Source organism: Pelophylax lessonae (assembly GCF_965119305.1).
Source record: "Pelophylax lessonae genome assembly, chromosome: 3".
In the NCBI taxonomy this organism is placed as follows: domain Eukaryota; kingdom Metazoa; phylum Chordata; class Amphibia; order Anura; family Ranidae; genus Pelophylax; species Pelophylax lessonae.
This window is the reverse complement of record NC_138770.1, coordinates 635,491,580-635,510,874: the sequence shown is the minus strand read 5'-3', so window position 1 is coordinate 635,510,874 and position 19,295 is coordinate 635,491,580. Positions and strand designations below refer to the sequence as shown.

At 43.0% G+C, this 19,295-nt stretch overlaps 1 protein-coding gene across 2 annotated transcripts in view; it reads left to right on the top strand.

Annotated features, from left to right (window-relative positions):
* Positions 1 to 13,920, top strand: part of THADA (THADA armadillo repeat containing) — a 1,178,628-nt gene extending 1,164,708 nt beyond the window's left edge. For both annotated transcript variants that reach the window (XM_082249837.1, XM_082249838.1), the window contains exons 37-38: positions 5,003 to 5,166; positions 13,181 to 13,920. In XM_082249837.1, the coding sequence (XP_082105963.1) occupies positions 5,003 to 5,166; positions 13,181 to 13,492 (476 nt within the window). In that variant the 3' untranslated portion in view covers positions 13,493 to 13,920. The remainder of the gene's footprint in view (positions 1 to 5,002; positions 5,167 to 13,180) is intronic.
* Positions 13,921 to 19,295: the final 5,375 nt, after the last annotated feature.

The following is a 19,295-nucleotide window of genomic DNA, read 5'->3' as shown; positions in this document are numbered from 1 at the left end:
AAATTTTGGCTTCATGAACAGGATGCACAAACAGATGCAATTGTTAAGCAACTCAGAGACACCTTCTGCTTCCAGCCTAAGCTAGCCCCTGCCTGGTTAGAGCACTAGCACCCCAAATGACATAATATGATGGCTTTAACATATTGTAGCCTGGGTTGGGCAGGACTTGTGCAAGACACAATTCATATATTATAAAAAGTGACAGTGCAGCGCTTATAATCTTATAAACAAACACATTGACATATGTGCATACATAGTCTTGAAATAGAGACACTCAAGATGACTATAAATAAAAACAAAATATTAACAATTGATATAATAAGGGATTACCCCAAATGAAACCACAATATTCCTTATAGAAAGTGCTTGTAGTGCAAAAAACAAAAAAAGTCCCAAAAACTGCATATAAATACACACCAATCTTCTTCCTCAAAAAGTGCATGCAAATACCCCAAGGTGCAAGTATAATTATTATTATATAGGATTTATATAGCGCCAACAGTTTATGCAGCGCTTTACAATAAAAAGAGTGGCAGCACAATTTACAATACAGTTAAATACAGAAGGAATAGGAGGGCCCTGCTCATGGAACTTACAGTCTAAAGGGAGGGGGGGATGTTACAAAAGGCAGAGGCTGCAGGGGAGGGATCTGATGGAGGTGACTTAAAGCGGAGTTCCACCCTAAAATTATACTTACCTCCATCTTCTCGCTCCAAGTCACCTGAAAAATAAATGGATAATCGCAATTTTTTTTTTTTACTTACCTTACTTCCTCTTCCTTCCCTCGGCGGCCACGGCTATTCGTCACTTCCTGGCTTTGCAATGATTCCTGGGAGCTGAACGTCATCGCTCCCAGGAATCAATGCGCCTGCACCGGCCCCGACGTCAGTTCCGGTGCACGCGCCGTCATACCTTGCTAAACAGCTTCTGGGCATGCCCAGAAGCTGTGCAGGGATGACGCTGCGGCACCGGAAGTGACGGCGGGGCCGGTGCAGTGCATCGTGGGACCTAAGAAGACAGAAGAGGACACAGAAGAGGATCGCGCTGGCTTCAAGCTGCCCACACCTGAGATGGCAGCGCTGGACAATACATTTTCAAGGTAAGTATTTCTTCTAAAAGGTAAGTGCAACCCGGGACAGATCAGAGGCTAGCCATTGTGGAATGTAGTAGCCCTGACTGTCCCGGGGGGATTTTTATTAAAAAAAAATTTCCCCGGGTGGAACTCCGCTTTAAGTACAGTTCTTAGGTGGAGGGGAGAAAGGCTTCCTTGAATAAGTAAGGTTTCAGGGATCTCTTAAAAGCAGACAGGGTAGAGGCTGACTGGACATACTGGGGCAGAGAGTTCCAGAGGATGGGAGAGGCTCTGGAGAAGTCCTGGAGGCAAGCATGGCAGGAGCTAACAAGGGATTTATAGAGCAGGGGGTTCTGGGAAGAACGGAGAGGACAATTTGGGCGATATATGCAGATGAGGTTGGTAATGTAGCTAGGGGTGATGTTGTGGATAGTCTTGTATGTTATAGTTAGTACTTAGAATTTTATACGATCGGGAAGGGGAAGCCAGTGAAGAGATTTGCAGAGAAGGGAAGCAGTCACGGATCGGTTAGTAAGGTGCATTAATCTTCCCTGGTCTGAGCTCGTAGGCCACATCAGAGAGCCATGGGGTGAGCACCCCTGCCCTAACTGCCACCCATGTCAAATGGCCCTTACAAAGAAGCATCAAAGTAATGGTAAAAACAGGCAGTGTTTTACCACTCCCCAGCTGCTCACCTAAATCCTAACACTGCAGCTGGACAACGTAGTACACAGTACATGACAAATTTACCTTGGTTTGGCACTGGCTGTCAGACTCACCCATTGATGTTAATAGGATTGCACCACTAAGTGCGAGTCAGCCTTTTGGCTTGCATTTGTGGCACAGTTTTTCCATAAAAAATCCCCCTTGGAATTTGAAAAATGGTGTCACTTCCTCACAGCTGGATTCACCAGTTAAGTTTTTGATGGAGAATCCATTTGTCACACCATCATTTTCTGAGGCTGGTTGGGCTGAACTGGAAATCCTGCTGGGTATAAATGACACGTCACCAAATAAAGGAACTCACCATGGGATTTAGCATGTCAGAAAAAGCAGAGAGAACAGCAATGGCAGAGTTGGCCTTTCATTTGGTGTGGCCATATTTTAGGCCTTTTGTAGGTGCTTATCCCGATGACAGGCCTTAGTCATGTCCTGCATTCCATCAACCTCTATTTACACAGCATGATTTGGTGAGACAGTCTATTAGAACAAGCAGAATGGATGTTTGTGTGTTTGCTGCGGAACTGTTTACTGAATGAATATGAAGAACATCCCTAATGACTGCATGACTGGCTTGTTTGTAATAGTGGACACGCTCTAGGAATCAGCGAAAGCCGGGATTGTGAAATGATCCAGTGTCCATGTGTGGTGCTCCTCGCTCGAGCACATATTTAGCCTCAGACTTAAAATGACGCAATGCAGAAACTATGCCGAATTCACTCCATTTACATTTGGAAATCTGGTGTAAAGAGAGCCGAGCTGATTATAGAATGTGTTTTGCAGCTCTCCACCGCTGTATACATGGCTTTGTTTTTGTTTTTCTATTCATTAGAGTTAATGTAGCTGCCTTGTTTAAGTAAATGCAGCCTCTCTAACTTCCTATACTGGCTTCTAGTCAAATGCTAATCAGTTTCCCATAAGTCGGAGAGCGATATGGAGTAAACAAGGCTGCAAGAGAGTAGGCCAAACCAATGAGGTAAACACACAAGAACATATGAATCATCGCTACATTAAAGGATAAGTGTACTTTAAAACAAAGTGCATTCAACCCTTTTACCTTTTTACCCTCTTCACCTGAACTAATCCACCTACCCTTCTCCTCCACAGATGCAAAATTACCTGTTTCCAACAGCCACAGTTCTGCTGTTTGCATACATCCAGCGGTACAGGTCTTCACTGCATATTAATGCCCCATTGAACTAGGGATCGACCGATTATCGGCATAGCCGATATATCGAGGGCCGATCTGCACTTTCCCCGATATATCGGAATCGGCCCCTGAGGGTACCGATATTGCCGATATTTCGGGAAAGTGCTGTACCCGAGTGATGCCTGCAGCTAGAGGTATCTCCCCGGTACCAGCGTCCATAGCCGATGGTCAGCTGTCTTGTAATGACAACCGCTCGGCTGTCATTACAAGGAGCGGGAGGGGACCCCGGCTGTCATTACAAGGAGCGGGAGGGGACGCCCCCCCCCCCCGCCACCTTCCGCGGCTCGCCCGGGTCTCCCATCCCACCGGGAAACCCAGGCATCCTACCTGCAGGCCGCCGAAGACCCAATCAAAGCCGCAATTGGCTCTGATCGGGTCTCCATGTAAAAACCCGGAAGGGATGTCATGACATCACTTCCCGGTACTGCCTGGCGCCAAATTCAAAAAAATGACAGCATTCAAAACGGCCAAACTTGGCGTTTTGAATGCTTTTAAGTGCAGAGGAGGGGTTTGGGGTCTTTTAGACCCCCAGATCCCTCCTCAAGAGTACCTGTGTAAATAAAAAATAAATAAATAAAAAAATCTAAATTTTTTAAATATCCGAAAATATCGTCAGATATCGGCCGATACCGATATGCGATGACCAAAATATAGGTATCGGCATCGGCAATAAGAAAGCGATATCGGGCGATCACTACATTGAACCATAGATGTCTGTGGGGCTGTGTTCTGAGGACAAAGATGGTCCCATAACAGTCTATAGGGCTGCAATGCACAGACCAGGACAGTGAAGGCTTGCAGAATCACAACCGTCAGATTGAGGTAAAGCTGGCCATAAGACGAACAAGAGAAAACTATCAATTTCCCCATCTACACTAGATAGCTATAGCTATACTGGCAATATTAAATTTGGTATCCACACCCAAGAACAAATTTAATCTATTGAAGTTTACCAGTCCCTAGATATGATGACTGCCTATGGATTTTTTGTTCCATTTATTTTTACCTGGTAATCCTGCCAGTAAATACGATTTCTGTCCTAGGGTGACACCTTTTACCCAACATACGGTATACGGAGCAGAAGCTTTGTCATCTTAGGACAGGATGTGTTTTAGGCACATACACATTTCCATAACATGTGCCAGGTATTATGTAGTCTACAGAGCTGAACTTGGCAAGGCTGATAACACTGTTTGAGACAAAACTGCACAGTGCACAGGACAACTCTAGATTTCTGGAAGGACCAATGGTATTTTTTTGCACGTGCTGAACAGATACAATTAAAGTGTTACTAAACCCAGGAGCCTGCATTCGCTATATCTGCTCTCCCACAATACACAGAACATGGAAATGCAATTATTTTAGTAAACATGAACTGCTAAAAACCTTTTCCCATCAGCAGTATATAGCAGTCTTGTGACTTCTATCAGTTCCTGGTAAAGCTTGAAGGAGGGGTTTTCATACCGCACTGGCTGTCCTATCAGGATCCAGTACCCCTGACCCTCTGTCTAGACAGTGATGATTGGCCATGTGCTGATCACATGCCCCCCACCCCCCCCCCCCCCCAAAAAAAAACTCTGTAGCAATACACACCAAACTGAGCATGTGCAGCCTGACTCTAGTAACTCTGTCTTATCCGGACCTGTTTTGGAGTCAGTGGAAGAAGAGGATCTGTGCATACAGGGACAAACAGTCTTTTTACACAATGCAGGGGATTAACCCCTTAGGTTCCACAGTGAGTATAACAAGTATGCTTCACTGCATATACAGACTGATTTTACTGTTATGGGTTTAGTAACACTTTAAACTCTTTCAGTGGTATGTTTAACAGACCAAAAGGAAGCCAATAAGATAAGTTCTATGTCGGTGTTGCCTACACCTCAATAATCTGAAGTTTTTACAATAATGACTATACAATAGAACTAGACTGAAAGTTTTTACATAAACAAGGCCTATAATGACATCTATTTATCTGTGTTTATGTGCCATTCTTTTTACAGGGTTTGTATTCTCTGCTGTCAATCCTCCTATGGCCTTGGACCTGACATTGGGTGTCTTATGTGAACTTCTGCAGCAGTGGGATGAAGTCTCAGCCGGTGTGCCTGTCCTCCTGGAGTGGCTATTAGGAGAAAATGACCTTGGTGATCTGGACACTGTGAATATGGTAATATGACTAACATTGCTCTTTAACTTCCATACACACTAGATTACATTTTTTACATTAGTTGGTTACATCATTACACTATCTGGGGGTAAGAAGATCGCAGATGGACTGAAGCCAACGTCAAGGCAAATTCTATCTTTATTACTAGTGCAGAGAATGTTGGCGGCGGTTCCCCATCCGGAGAGGACGTTCATGGACAATTGATCAGAGCACATATAAGTGCTTATACCATGGGCTCATACGGGAGTCTTTTATTGGCATTGACCTACTGATGTCAGCCAGGTATATACCATTCCTTGGCTGCTACATGTCCAAGGCTATTTCTACCCTTCAAGGTATCAAGCTCTGACAAATCCATGAATTCCTCTCCGTTAATTACAAAAGTTTGCTGAGATGTGTGTCTTGGTTCACAACAATCGTACAGAGTTTATTCATATATAAGCTCCAGATGAAGCTTTGAAAAAGGCGAAACATGTTGAGCAATTGAACTCATACAGCTGGGCGGTCATTGTTCCCTCTGCAATCCGTCGGCAGGATTCTCCTGGTGCCAAAATATCCTCATTCCTTTAAGGATTTGTATAATACTTTTCTATTTTTGTATGAAATTGAGCATTTAAGAACTGCTGCAGAATTTGTATAACCTGTATATGATTGTGAGCTTGTTCGCAAGCCACATTTTTATATATATATGTATTATGTCTTTTTTCTTTTTCTGTTTTTATGTGAATTGAAATAAATGATATTTTGATTACTTCGAGTGCCAACAAAATCCTTGCTTCCCAACCTTCCATGTTCTAATAGTGCAGAGAATGGCTTACCTATGTGAAAGATTTCCCTTCTTCTTAGATCAGATTCCACATTGTTCAGCACACCTACAGACTTACCTTTCAGGTATTGGGATCGACTTCCTGTGAAGAAGACCAGTCACCACCACCAGTACTCTGTGCTTTGATTGGCTGATCTCCTCAACATTCACTTTTAGTTTTACTTTCCAATTCAGCGGGAATGCCTATTCTAATTGGCAGAGCTTCTCCCCACCCGTCACAATGTGCTGGAATTAACCATCTAGAAGAAGCAGAAACAAGGAAGACCGTCAGCAACCTGACAGTCTACCCTTCAAATCAGACATGAAAGCCATCAAGGGGAGGCTGAATCGGTGGCAGCTGACAGAATTCCATGAAGAGCACTTAGTGCTCAATGCGATCAGTCGATCAGGAGGAATGAAGTCTAAGTACAGTAATGCCTCGTACACATGATCAGATAATCAGATGACTTGTCGTTGTTGCATGATACTAGTATCGAATTCAACAATGCGTACTAAACGTATGATTTTTTTTTCGTACGATTCTGGAAAGCTTCCTGATTGCGTGCAAAACAAAAACAATAGCAGCCAGGCTTTTTCCAGGTTATTTTCGTGTTTCTGATCATGCGTGATCTTTGTCTATCGATTTTTAGCAAACGCGTACTGTACTGATTAAACGATAGGCTATTGTAGGACAAAAGTTTTCGTGTTTGTCCCTTCGGATTTTGTTGGGCGAAATGTCATGATCAGCTGTCAATAGCTGTGTACTAACGATCAGATTATCGTGCGATCAATTCAAAAGCGATTTTTTTCGTACAATTATCTGATCGTGTGTACGAGTCATTAGTCTCCCCACCCACCTCCCTGACCAAGCCTCCTCTTGTTGGCTGTACAGCTCTTTAGCGATTATACCTATTTATGGGCACTTGTGCATACCTTATTGTATGAGATATGTTTGTGTCTATTTATTTTAACCACTTAAAGACCAGCCGCTGCAAATATACTGAGGCAGGCTGGCTCTCCTGCGCAAACCGACGTATGGGTACGTCAGCTCGCGTGAGCGGGTCTTGGGTGTGTGCACCAGCGGCGGCGTGCCCGTTCTCTAGCCCTGCAGCTAAGCAATGAGAAACCGGCTATCGCTGCCGGGACTGACAGAAGGCGTGTGCCGTTGTAAACACAGCACATCGCTCATCTGTCACTGATTGAAACAGGGCTCCTGTGTTCCTGTTATTTCGGAACACAGGAGCCCTATTTCCATCCACCAAGTCTGGCCCCCGCACAATTAGAATCACCCCCTAGGTACACATTTAACCCTTTGATCACCCCTGGTGTTAACCCCTTCCCTGTCAGTGTCATTATTACAGTAACAGTGCATATTTTTAGCACTGATTACTGTAGTAATGTCACTGGTCCCCCCAAAAATGTTAGTTAGGGGTCTAATCTGTCTGCTGCAATGTCGCAGTCGTGCTAAAAATCGCAGAACGCCACCATTCCTAGTATAAAAATAAAAATGACATAAATCTTTGCCCTAGTTTGTAGACGCGATAACTTTTGCGCAAACCAATCAAAATATGCTTATTGGGATTTTTTTTACCAAAAATATGTGGCAAAATACAAATTGGCCAAAAAGGATGAAAAAATTAAATTTAAAAATTTTTTTTCATTGGGAATGTTATATAGCAGAAAGTGAAAAATACTGCTTTTTTTTTTTCAAAATTGTCGCTATTTTTTTGTTTATAGCGCATAATCCAAAAACCGCAGAGGTGATCAAATACCACCAAAAGAAAGCCCTGTTTGTGGTAAAAAAAAAGGATGTCAATTGTATTTGGGTACAACATCGCACGACCACGCAGTTGTCAGTTAAAGTAATGTAGTGCCGAATTTCCAAAAATGACCTGGTCATTAACCACTTAAGCCCCGGAGGATTTGGCTGCTAAAGGACCAGGGGTTTTTTTGCGATTTTTTTACTGCGTGACTTTAACGGACAATTGCGCGGTCGTGCGACGCTGTACCTAAACGAATTTGACGTCCTTTTTTTCCCACAAATAGAGCTTTCTTTTGGTGGTATTTGATCACCTGTGCGATTTTTTGATCACGCGCTATAAACAAAAAAAGAGCGTAAATTTTGCAAAAATAACAATATTTTTCACATTTTTTTATATGAAATTCCCCAAAAAAAAAAGTAAAAATCAAAATTTTTTAACATTTTTCAGCCAATTTGTTTTATGCTACCTATGTTTGGTAAAAAAAATCGCAAAAAGCGTATTTTGATTGGTTTGCGCAAAAGTTATCGCGTTTACTAACAAAGGGAAAGATTTTTGTCATTTTTGGTGTTTTTTTTTTAACGCGTAATGGCGGCGATCTGCGATTTTTTTTCCGGTACTGCGACATTGCGGCGGACAGATCGGACCCTTGACTGACATTTTTGACACTTTTGGGGGTACCAGTGACATTACTGCAGTAATCAGTGCTATACATATGCACTGTTACTGCAAAAATGACACTGGCAGGGAAGGGGTTAACTTTATTGGACAGGGAGGGGTTAAGTGTGTCCTAGGGGCGTGATTCTAACTGTGTAGGGACATTCCTATTGGTGTAAAAGCAAAGATCAACCGTTCTACATAGTAGAACGGTCAGATCTTCACTTTTACACAGGGAGAACTGACAGGCAGCTTGTTTACACAAGCTGCTCTGTCTTTCTCCCTTCACAGGAGCGATCGCAGTGTGACTGGCGGACATCGAGTCCGCCGGTCACACGTACTGACTTGTCTGTGAACGAGCCGCGGCGGGCGCGCGCCTCGGCGGGCGGGCGCGCGCCTCGGCGGGCGCGCGCCCGCCCGCGATAGGCTCGCAAGTCAGTGACAGGCGAGTGACGTACCGATACGTCACTCTGCCTGGCCGGGGCTGACCGCCGCAGTATATAGTCGTGCGGCGGTCGGCAACCGGTTAAGGGGGCAAATCCTTCCGGTCCAGAAGTGGTTAAATTCCAATCATAGATATACAGTTCAAAAAAACGCAATGGTCCTTCAGGACACGACAATGTACGCACAGAAGTGAGGGCACTCTGCATTGCCCATGAGAAGTGCAGTCCATGCTTTTAGGTTGAGACTTATTAAATGCCCATTCAAAGTGAACAGGCTGCCTTAATGCAACATACCTTACTGTGTGTACAGGTGTGAAAAGGTCCATAAAGCAGCCTATTTTTGAAGACCAAACATGAAGTACAAAACTTGCATGCTTTTTTGTATTCTTTAAAAGTTTTCAATACAATACAGAAGCCGTAAGGGCTCAACATCATGTATTGTGTGATTTTTGCTGGAATTACATAAAGCTTTTCAGGAGACAGAAGAAGGGACATACACAAATCAAGCCAGGGCTTTCACAATCTACTAGAGGACAGTGGAAATTGGCAGTAGAGATCCAGGGGCCCATAGCAATGGAAGAAGGTGACAATGGGCACCTATCATATAACACGGTTTATGGCATCTAGGGGGACCCTAACAAAGCCCATGCAATCAGTAGAACAGGTATTCAGTATCTATAGAAAAGCAAAACAAAAAAAGGGGGGGGTGAGAATGGAAGAGGTGGGGGGCAGGGAAAGGTGCTACCAGCGGGAGTGTACACAGGCAAGGCTGAATTTAATGGTTTTATGCCAGTGATTACCATTCTTGATTTGCAAGAATTTAGCCTATTTTCATGTCAGGGAGTTGTAGGTGTTGGCATACAGCCATGATCAGCAGCCTGTAGAAATCAAGGACAGAGTGTCAGATGCAGCGGCTGTGTGCTGTAATCACATATCGGAATGGTTACTTGCGTGTGACAACAGTATTCCTCTTCACTCTTCCTCCCGCTGTTACTTAAAAGTTTATGCAGGGAGGTAAGGGGAGGGGCAGAGGTGCTGGGTCAGCACATACAGTAATTAGACACTCCCAGGAGAGGACAGAGCTTTGATATGCAAGAAGGAATGGAGCTGTGCCAGGGAATGGACTTTTCCTAGGGTAGTCAAACTCCATAGCAAGTTCAAAGACACACTGCAAGTGAATAAATAAAAAAAAATATATATGGAATGGAAAAATGCTGCAAGTTAGCATTTAAAATCCTTAATTGTTCTGTACCTTTACCTGCGATCTTTAAGGTTGTGACAGGGTCTCCTGAACTCTGAAGTCCAGCATGCATGCCAGTGTGTTTTGCTCACACAGGCTTCGGCTTATAGAAGAGCAGTGTGTACAGTTGGTAAAGCTTTCAGCAGCTTGGTAAGTTGCCACTTTAAGGCTCCATTTACACTTGTACGATGCCAAAGTTGCGCTGACTTTGGAGTGCAACTTTGATTCAACTTTGACGCAGCTTTGGATGGGTGCAACTTGGATATGACTATGGCTTTGACCAGTGATAATGGAGAACTGTTGCACAACTGTTGCATTGTGTAACATTTAGGTACGACTTTCATGCAAAGTTTGAGGGTTAACATTGAAGTCTATGGTCCTAAAGTTGCATGAAAGTCAGATCAAAGTAGTGCATGAGCTACTTTGAAGTCGCTGCAGCTTTTTTGGTTGCACACATATGAATGGTTATCATTGGAAAACATAGGGAATGACTTGTCATACGACTTTGATGTCCAAAGTTGCATGACAAGTCACACAAGTGTGAATGGAGCTGAAATCACCATTTAGCTCCAGTTTGGGGAAGTTAGATACAGATATTAATGAAAATGCTGACCATCACAATCTGAAAGCAAAAATGTGTTGCCTGCTATCTTCAACAAAAGTAGCTCAAGGCTTGCTGTACAGAGAGAAGCTTGCTCTGTAGCAGAGAATTCCCTAGCTTCTTGGCTGCCTGATTCTAGAGCACAAATAAGCTGGTGCCATGGCTGTCTGGGCATCCTCCTGCCTTAAAAACACATTTTTGGTCATCCCAAGCACGCATTTTATTCAACAGTTTGTAAAATGAATATTTTTGTTAATTTGTGCCTACAGACAAGACCTGACATGTGCTGCAAGCCTGCAGAGGAGCCATAACCCCCGGCAGCTTGTCCAATGCCTGACGTAACCTGACACAGGAATGTTGTTTTATCCACATGACCAATTAGCGGCACAGGTGTATAACAGCAATGCAGTCATTTCATGAGAGGATATGGAAGGCGTGAATGCCACTATATAATAATTAAGCTGTACATTGCTTTTATGCCACAGGGCTCAGAGGGCTTTTACAATTACAAAATTAAAGCAAATTAACGCTAAGGAGCGTAAACAGTATAGGTGTTTTAAGACCTGTTGGGATTATTGTGAATTACCAAAACGTCTGGCTAAACAGGAAAGGCTTTATGCTTTCTGCTCTTTAATAATTTCCAAACTTCTTCTGTACCAGAGGCAGGGTTATAGGAAAAGAGAACTGATTTACGAGGGTGTTTTATATAAATGTGCAGCCAAGCAAAGAGTTGTAATTTACAGTAAGTAGAAATGTTGGCGGCGAGGGCTGTTCTTAAAGAAAAATGAAGGATCATGTTTGGTCAACCTACAGCCGCCAATCGGCAATCACATCACATTGCATTGTTTTGAGAGCTGTATTCTAATGAAAGGTGTCATCTGGTTGTTTGGTAACTGCATTTTGCACGGCGCCACTATCAGCTCATGGGTTTATAATTGACATCACTACCCAGAGCTTGTGATTTAAGCCTGAACTCTAGACAAACAGCTAAATACAGAGATGGAATATATATATATATATATATATATATATATATATATATATATATATATATAAGCTCTAACGAGCAGGGCCCTCTGATTCCTTTTGTTCCAAATTGTAGTGTAACTGTAATGTCTGCCCTCATTTTGTTAAGCGCTGCGCAAACTGTTGGCGCTATATAAATCCTGTATAATAATAATAATAATAATATAGGACCTGTTTGACCTGCCAAAAGATTTGTATTTCTATCTATCCAGTCCTGAGATTTTTACAGCCAAGCTGGTGACCTGGCTTTCTTAACTGTAGCTAAAGCAACACTATCAGCAATTTATGAATGCAAATAAAACCGCTTCCAGTAAACAAAAAAAGGTATGGTAGTACCTTTCCTGCTGCCTCTTCGGTTCCGTTGCTGGTAACTCTTGAATATCAAGCCCACCTGCACAACCAGAGCACATGAGTAGAAGCTCCTACTCAAGGGCACGGGTTGTGCCTTTGTTATTTTTATTAATCTTAGGTAATAGTGTGGGATTCCAACATCTAGTTGGAAGCAGCAGCGGTGGCACATGGTATTTGAACACATTTATATTCCCTTAGTGCTGTTTTCTCACTTTTATAATTCTTGAATAGCTTTTCCCAAAACGGAGGGTGATGCAGGTACTGGGTGGCTCAGTTCCAGAGCAGGTAGAACTGATGGCTCAGTTACCAAAGAAACACATTGGGTATCCTAGGGTGACTGGGCTGGGGAGCACTCAGTGGGTAGGTAGAGTCCAAAAGCATGATAGCCACTGTGTCCTCAGCCTCCTGGCTTAGATTGATGGATAGAGATGCTTCTTCCCGAGCGGGTGATGTCTCCTCTGCAGTGGTTCCAAAGCTGCCTCAACCCCAAGCACCATGGGGAAGTCTGAGCGTGTGCTTTTGGGCACGCTCGTTAAGGATCCTGGGGAGGGAAGCACCGTCTTTACCAATCCCATAGTGGGTGACACAGTCCTAGGGGAGGCCAGACACCCCATGTGAAGAAACTGACAACACTTCTGTGTTCCGCTTCAAACTCACTTGCTCTTCCCTTTGCTCATTCCTTCGTCACTAGAGGACACAGTAGTGATGTAGTGGTCAATGAGAGGAACCACTGAACACTATGGCAGAAATAAGGGATTGATACTTCTGAAAGTGTTGGTTTCTTCGGACTTCAGCTGGTAATTCTTCCTGCCTGGTCAGCATTTGGCAGAACAGACAACAAGAGAGTTAGGTAGTTACATTTTATTTACAAGGAGCTGCTTTATTTGCAATTTAAAAAAAGCAGACAAGGTCACTGTCACCACCCTGTGCCTAGCATGTGACTGGACAGTAAAGGAGCAGAAGTTCAGCCCCTCTTCTCAAAAAAATCTAATTTTCAGTCTGAATAGGTTGGGGAAGTCTTATCTTGAGTATGGCTAGTTTTATGATGTGATGTAAATGTTTGCTTTCTGACTTATACACTAGACAAATATTTATTCTTATAACTCCTAAACCTCTTTTGCATGTTTGAAGGTGGAGGACGACTACCTGTTTGAGAAAGGTGAAGCCAACTTCTGGGCTGAGAAACTTGTGTACATCAGGCTGCTGGCTAAACATCTGGAGGAGCTACTGAAAAGAGCTCACTCCAGCACAATGCTGGATTCAAAGCTTCTTCATTTATCTCAAGCAGCTAATGAGCGGTCGGAGAGCATTCAAAGCCTTTTCAATGACTTGCCCCCCACCCCGGAGTTCCTGAAGACCTCAGAATATAACAAATTGGTGATTCATAAAGAGAGGACCTCTAGATGTATGGATATACTGAATGTGCTAGAAAACAAGGAGTGACTCATGAAGGACGTTGAAGCAAGAGGTAGACATGCAGTGACTTTTGAGTCAAGCTTACCTGCAGAGCATTCTGGGACTTCCGTCACACCTGGGATGCCTACTTTACATGATTAGGTTTTTAAAATTTTTCTTTTTTCAACTTTTCACTTTTATTGTCTGTAATTTTATCATCATGAAAATAAAATGTAACTTTTTAAATTGTGTTGCCTTAATTGTTGACTATTACACCCCTGGCAGAATTAAAATCTTATACTCGAGAGCAAAGTCAATTTGCTTGAGTCTTTAGTTCTTCATCCCGGTATGGCTGTAGCGCACCCATCCACCAAGAGTCTCTTTGTCCATAATGTGGTGATCCTTGAACACATCTGCTTGTGATGCTGGAATACGATCACAGTAAACCTAAGGACATTGCTGGAGATCCTTGAAATTTCATCTCAAGCACTAGGGACATGGGGATAAGAAATTTGGAAAAGTGCATCTGCAAACTGGGCATTGTTGCTATGGCTGTAAAAAAAAGAAATTTGAAAATATTTGGCAATTGTGAAAAATAAAACTTAATTTCCAGTTCAATAGTTTTTGTTAGACTTTACATATGTTATTGAGAGGTAGACAAGTTGTTACATTAATCAGAGGTCATATAAGATGTATGGTAGGAATGTAACAACAGAGAATATGGAGAGGTAAGTGAGTGTCCAACACAGATACTGTATGTAATAGAAGTGGTCTGGGGCAGGTGTAGTTATTATTGTGTAGCAGGTTTTCCAGGCATTGGGTCTGCCATTGTTACCGGTGATACCTTCAGCCCATTTAAGCTGAGTACCCAAGTGTGAGAGTTGAGACAATGACCATTCAGGCATCTTTGGTTTGTTCTGTTTATTTTATATTGGGGATGGGATAAGGGAATGAGTGGGATACTCCTCTGGCTCAACTAGGTAAAACTGGGACACTTTGTAGAAAGATGCCTGTTAGCGCTGTCTTGACGCCGGCTGGATGCCGACCAATGCTTACCAACGCTTGAAGATTGCTTTATTACTGAACTGTGCCAGAACTTGACTTATAACCCTCTGGTTAACTCAAAAGATCCTGGACTGTAGTGAAACTTGACTCTTAACACTCCATTAAGCTCAACAGTCCTGTGAACAGCTTCCGCCAGCCTTTCACTGACTGATGTAGCTCCTTGTAACTGCTTGTGCTGCTGCAACTCTCAACACTGTACACTGTACACATTAACTCTTCAGGGCCCAACCGCTGACGCCCCCTTTCACCTCTCACGAGGCACCCCTTCTGACACTTCAGGGTCCTCTCACTAGGCACCCCCTCTGACACTTCAGGGTCCTCTCACTAGGCACCCCCTCTGACACTTTAGGGTCCTCTCACTAGGCACCCCCTCTGACACTTCAGGGTGCTCTCACTAGGCACCCCCTCTGACACTTCTGGGTCCTCTCACTAGGCACCCCCTCTGACACTTCAGGGTCCTCTCACTAGGCACCCCCTCTGACACTTCAGGGTCCTCTCACTAGGCACCCCCTTTACCGCTAGCTAGCTCCTGGATCCCTTTGACCTTCACCAGAATGGTCCCTTCTGTCAGCTAGGCAGACCCCCAGTTACAGTACTCACGAACTTGGAATGTTTTCCTGAAACTGGGCCCCCTCAACTCCGCTGGTCCTCGGCAAACTGGATCCTTCTGACAGGAGGAGAGACAGCCATACTCTCCCTCCTGGGACTCTGCTTCCCAGCAAAGACGCTGCGTCATGCGTTCCCCTCAAACTTATACCCACTCCCAGAATCCTGTGCGGCAGAATCTGCCTTTCTGGGGTAGATACAGGTCTGGATGTGCCACTGATTGGGTTTCCTCCACTGTTTAATGAGAACCCTTCTCATGGAGCCAGTGGGGAGACTCCCCTGTCTCAATAACAACACCTAGGAGACATGACAGCCCAGCTGAAAATCATGGCCCTGCTGTTAAGCAGCCAAGGTCCACTATACTTTGCCTAGCACCTACCTTGTAGGGTGCTACAATTGCATAGACTAAGACTTTGTATAACCTCCAGGTCATTGTCCACTCTTGTTAAAGTCAAAATAGGTATTGGGGTAAACCTATTTGTATAGAGGCAGGTCAAAAAGAATGAGAAGAGGTAAACAAAAAAGAGAGAGGAAGGGGTAATGGATAAAGGTAAGGTTAGGAAGAAAGAAGTAGTAAACAAAGGTAAGGTCAGAAGGAGCAAGGGGAATCCACAGTTGAGGAATGCAACCCAAGACCTATTTAAATACCATTAAAGCTGAAGAACGTGGTGGTTGAAATTTAGGAGCTGAACCATGTTGACCCCACAGGTTCCGAACTTTTTCAGATTTGGGCATAGAATTCATTACCTTTGCTGCAATTTTGTTTGTTTATCATCTGTATTTGACTTTATGGAGATTCAAACAGAGGGACTTTCATGCCCTGTCAATAGTTTTGTGGTGATTACTATTATTGTTATGAGTTTGAATTGGTTCAAATGTGGTTGGAACTAAGTGTTTTTTTCTGAGAAGTTCAAGTGTGCCCGTTGGCCGTTTCATATTGAGGATTGTAATATGATATTCAAATAGGGGTATACCCCAATTCCAAGCAACTGTGATTTATTTAAAAAAAACAAAACACTATGGTGTCCTTATATTAAGTATCCTTAGCGGTGTACCTGGTCATGTCAATCTCCTGGGTGCCCCATGGCTCTTGCTGGTTCCTGCTGCTGATCTTCACGTCACTGTTATATCCCATAATGTCTGGAGGTCAGCAGGATAAACTGGTGGGAGCTTTGGAGAACTATGGAATTCAAAACTTCCCAAAGTGTTGGTTTTCCAATGAACTATGGTGGACTATTTCCAAGGATCTGAACTGTGTTCTGCAGTGAGAGTAGCAGGGGAGGTGCGCTTATGCTTTCTTCTTTTACAAATATAGAGATTGATTTGGCATGTTTAATGTAGTAACAAGATCACTTTAAGGGAGAGCACAAGAGCACGCTAAATACATTTCAACACAGTTTGTTTCTTTCAAAGCTGACTGTGAAAAACAGGATGTCGGGCAGCAGATGCAAAACATTTCACTCCCCATTTAGTAGAATGGTAGAAACGTATTTACGTAAATAGAATAGACTTGGATTTGGAATTCAGCTCTGTTTTTGGTTCCAGCAAATACCTTTCACGGCTCCCAGCAGAGTACAGTCTAGCTGTGTATTGTGTGTCTTAATGGGGTCTCAAATTAGATGCAGTTCACACTGCATGCAGCCAGGAATAGGTTTTAATTGCCATACATCTGTCAGACTCTCAGTGTGAGCATAGATGTATGCTGTGAATGTGCCGGCTGACATGATCACCACAAGCTTGCGTTACTTGTGTTCTGTGAGGAAGGAAACAGATTCTGTACATTCTGTTCCACCAGGTGTCTGCCACCTGTACACTATGTTATGTGGATAAAGTAGCTACTACTGGCCCTTAGTGATGCCTAAAGTCAAACTAAAAGATGTGCTCAATGATGCTCGTTCAGATTTAGTTTTTTTATTGGAGTTTAGCTGAAACTTACCTTCTTTTAAATACTAGCTGTCCCATAGTTTCATGATTGTATTAGATTTTTAGATTAATATCTCCTCTTTGGTAGGCATCTTTATTAGGGATCGACCAATTATCGGCAATGCCGATATATCGAGGCCCGATATTGACTTTTGCCTATATATCTGTATCTGCCCCAGAACTGGCCGATATTCCAAATATTGCTCATGTAGGGGTAAAATGTCACGTAGCATAATTCCATTTACAAATGTTATTGAATATGCCACTCACATATGTACAAATTAAAGATATAAGCAATTCCACATTAGCAGATCTGCTGGCAGATCGGTATCTCTCACCCACTTGCTGTAAGTGACACCTGGGTGATACCGCTCCGTTTGGCATCCACACAATACTGCTCTGTCTCTCACCCGCTCCATCTCCCACCCACCCGATACCGATCCGTCCCTCATCCATTTGCCATAAGTGACACCCGGGTGCTGGACGGAGCGGTATCATCCAGCATACGATGACCATCTCAGGGGTCAGGTGGCCTCCGTGATCGTATGCCGGATGGAGCGGTATCACCTGGGTGTCACTTACGGCAAGTGGGTGAATGATACTGATCTGCCAGCAAATCTGCTAATGTGGAATTGCTTATATCTTTAATTTGTCCGTATATGAGTGGTATATTCAATAACATTTGAAAATGGAATTATGCTATGTGACATCATTTACCCTTACATGAGCATCACCACCTAATGGTTGGAGGAGGAGAAGACTAGTCTCGGACTCTGATATAGGATGTACAAAATATCGGCCCAAATCGGCCAATACCGATATGCTATTGCCAGAATATCGGTATCGGCAACAAAAAAACAATATCGGTCGATCGATGAAGTCATACTGGTACCTAATACGACTGGTAATAATGATGATTTAGACAGTATGGAAAAGGGGGGTATGGGGACATATTGGACAATTCATTGGGGGGGGGGGGGGTGTCCTTAAAAAAAAAAAAAAGAAAAAGCTAAAGTGGATTATCACCCATGAAATTAACTTCCTCTCCCCTGTACACAACTGCACTTTTTTTTTTTTATATTTTAGGAAATGTAAACACCTCTTTACTTCTTTATTAGAGCCACTTTCTGATTCGCCCAATAATTATACCGTATACACAGCGCTATCTCCTTCATATGCTCTATAAATAAAATTGTGATATAAAAAAATATATATATACTCTGTGTGTGTGTGTGTATATATATATATATATATATATATATATATATATATATATATATATATATATATATACACAGTGCCTTGCGAAAGTATTCGGCCCCCTTGAACTCTGCAACCTTTTGCCACATATCAGGCTTCAAACATAAAGATATAAAACTGTAATTTTTTGTGAAGAATCAACAAGTGGGACACAATCATGAAGTGGAACGAAATTTATTGGATATTTCAAACTTTGTTAACAAATAAAAAACTGAAAAATTGGGCCTGCAAAATTATTCAGCCCCTTTACTTTCAGTGCAGCAAACTCTCTCCAGAAGTTCAGTGAGGATCTCTGAATGATCCAATGTTGACCTAAATGACTAATGATGATAAATAGAATCCACCTGTGTGTAATCAAGTCTTCGTATAAATGCACCTGCACTGTGATACACTCAGAGGTCCGTTTAAAGCACAGAGAGCATCATGAATAACAAGGAACACACCAGGCAGGTCCGAGATACTGTTGTGGAGAAGTTTAAAGCCGGATTTGGATACAAAAAGATTTCCCAAGCTTTAAACATCCCAAGGAGCACTGTGCAAGCGATAATATTGAAATGGAAGGAGTATCAGACCACTGCAAATCTACAAAGACCTGGCCGTCCCTCTAAACTTTCAGCTCATACAAGGAGAAGACTGATCAGAGATGCAGCCAAGAGGCCCATGATCACTCTGGATGAACTGCAGAGATCTACAGCTGAGGTGGGAGACTCTGTCCATAGGACAACAATCAGTCGTATACTGCACAAATCTGGCCTTTATGGAAGAGTGGCAAGAAGAAAGCCATTTCTTAAAGATATCCATAATAAAGTTTGCCACAAGCCACCTGGGAAACACACCAAACATGTGGAAGAAGGTGCTCTGGTCAGATGAAACCAAAATCAAACTTTTTGGCAACAATTCAAAACGTTATGTTTGGCGTAAAAGCAACACAGCTCATCACCCTGAACACACCATCCCCACTGTCAAACATGGTGGTGGCAGCATCATGGTTTGGGCC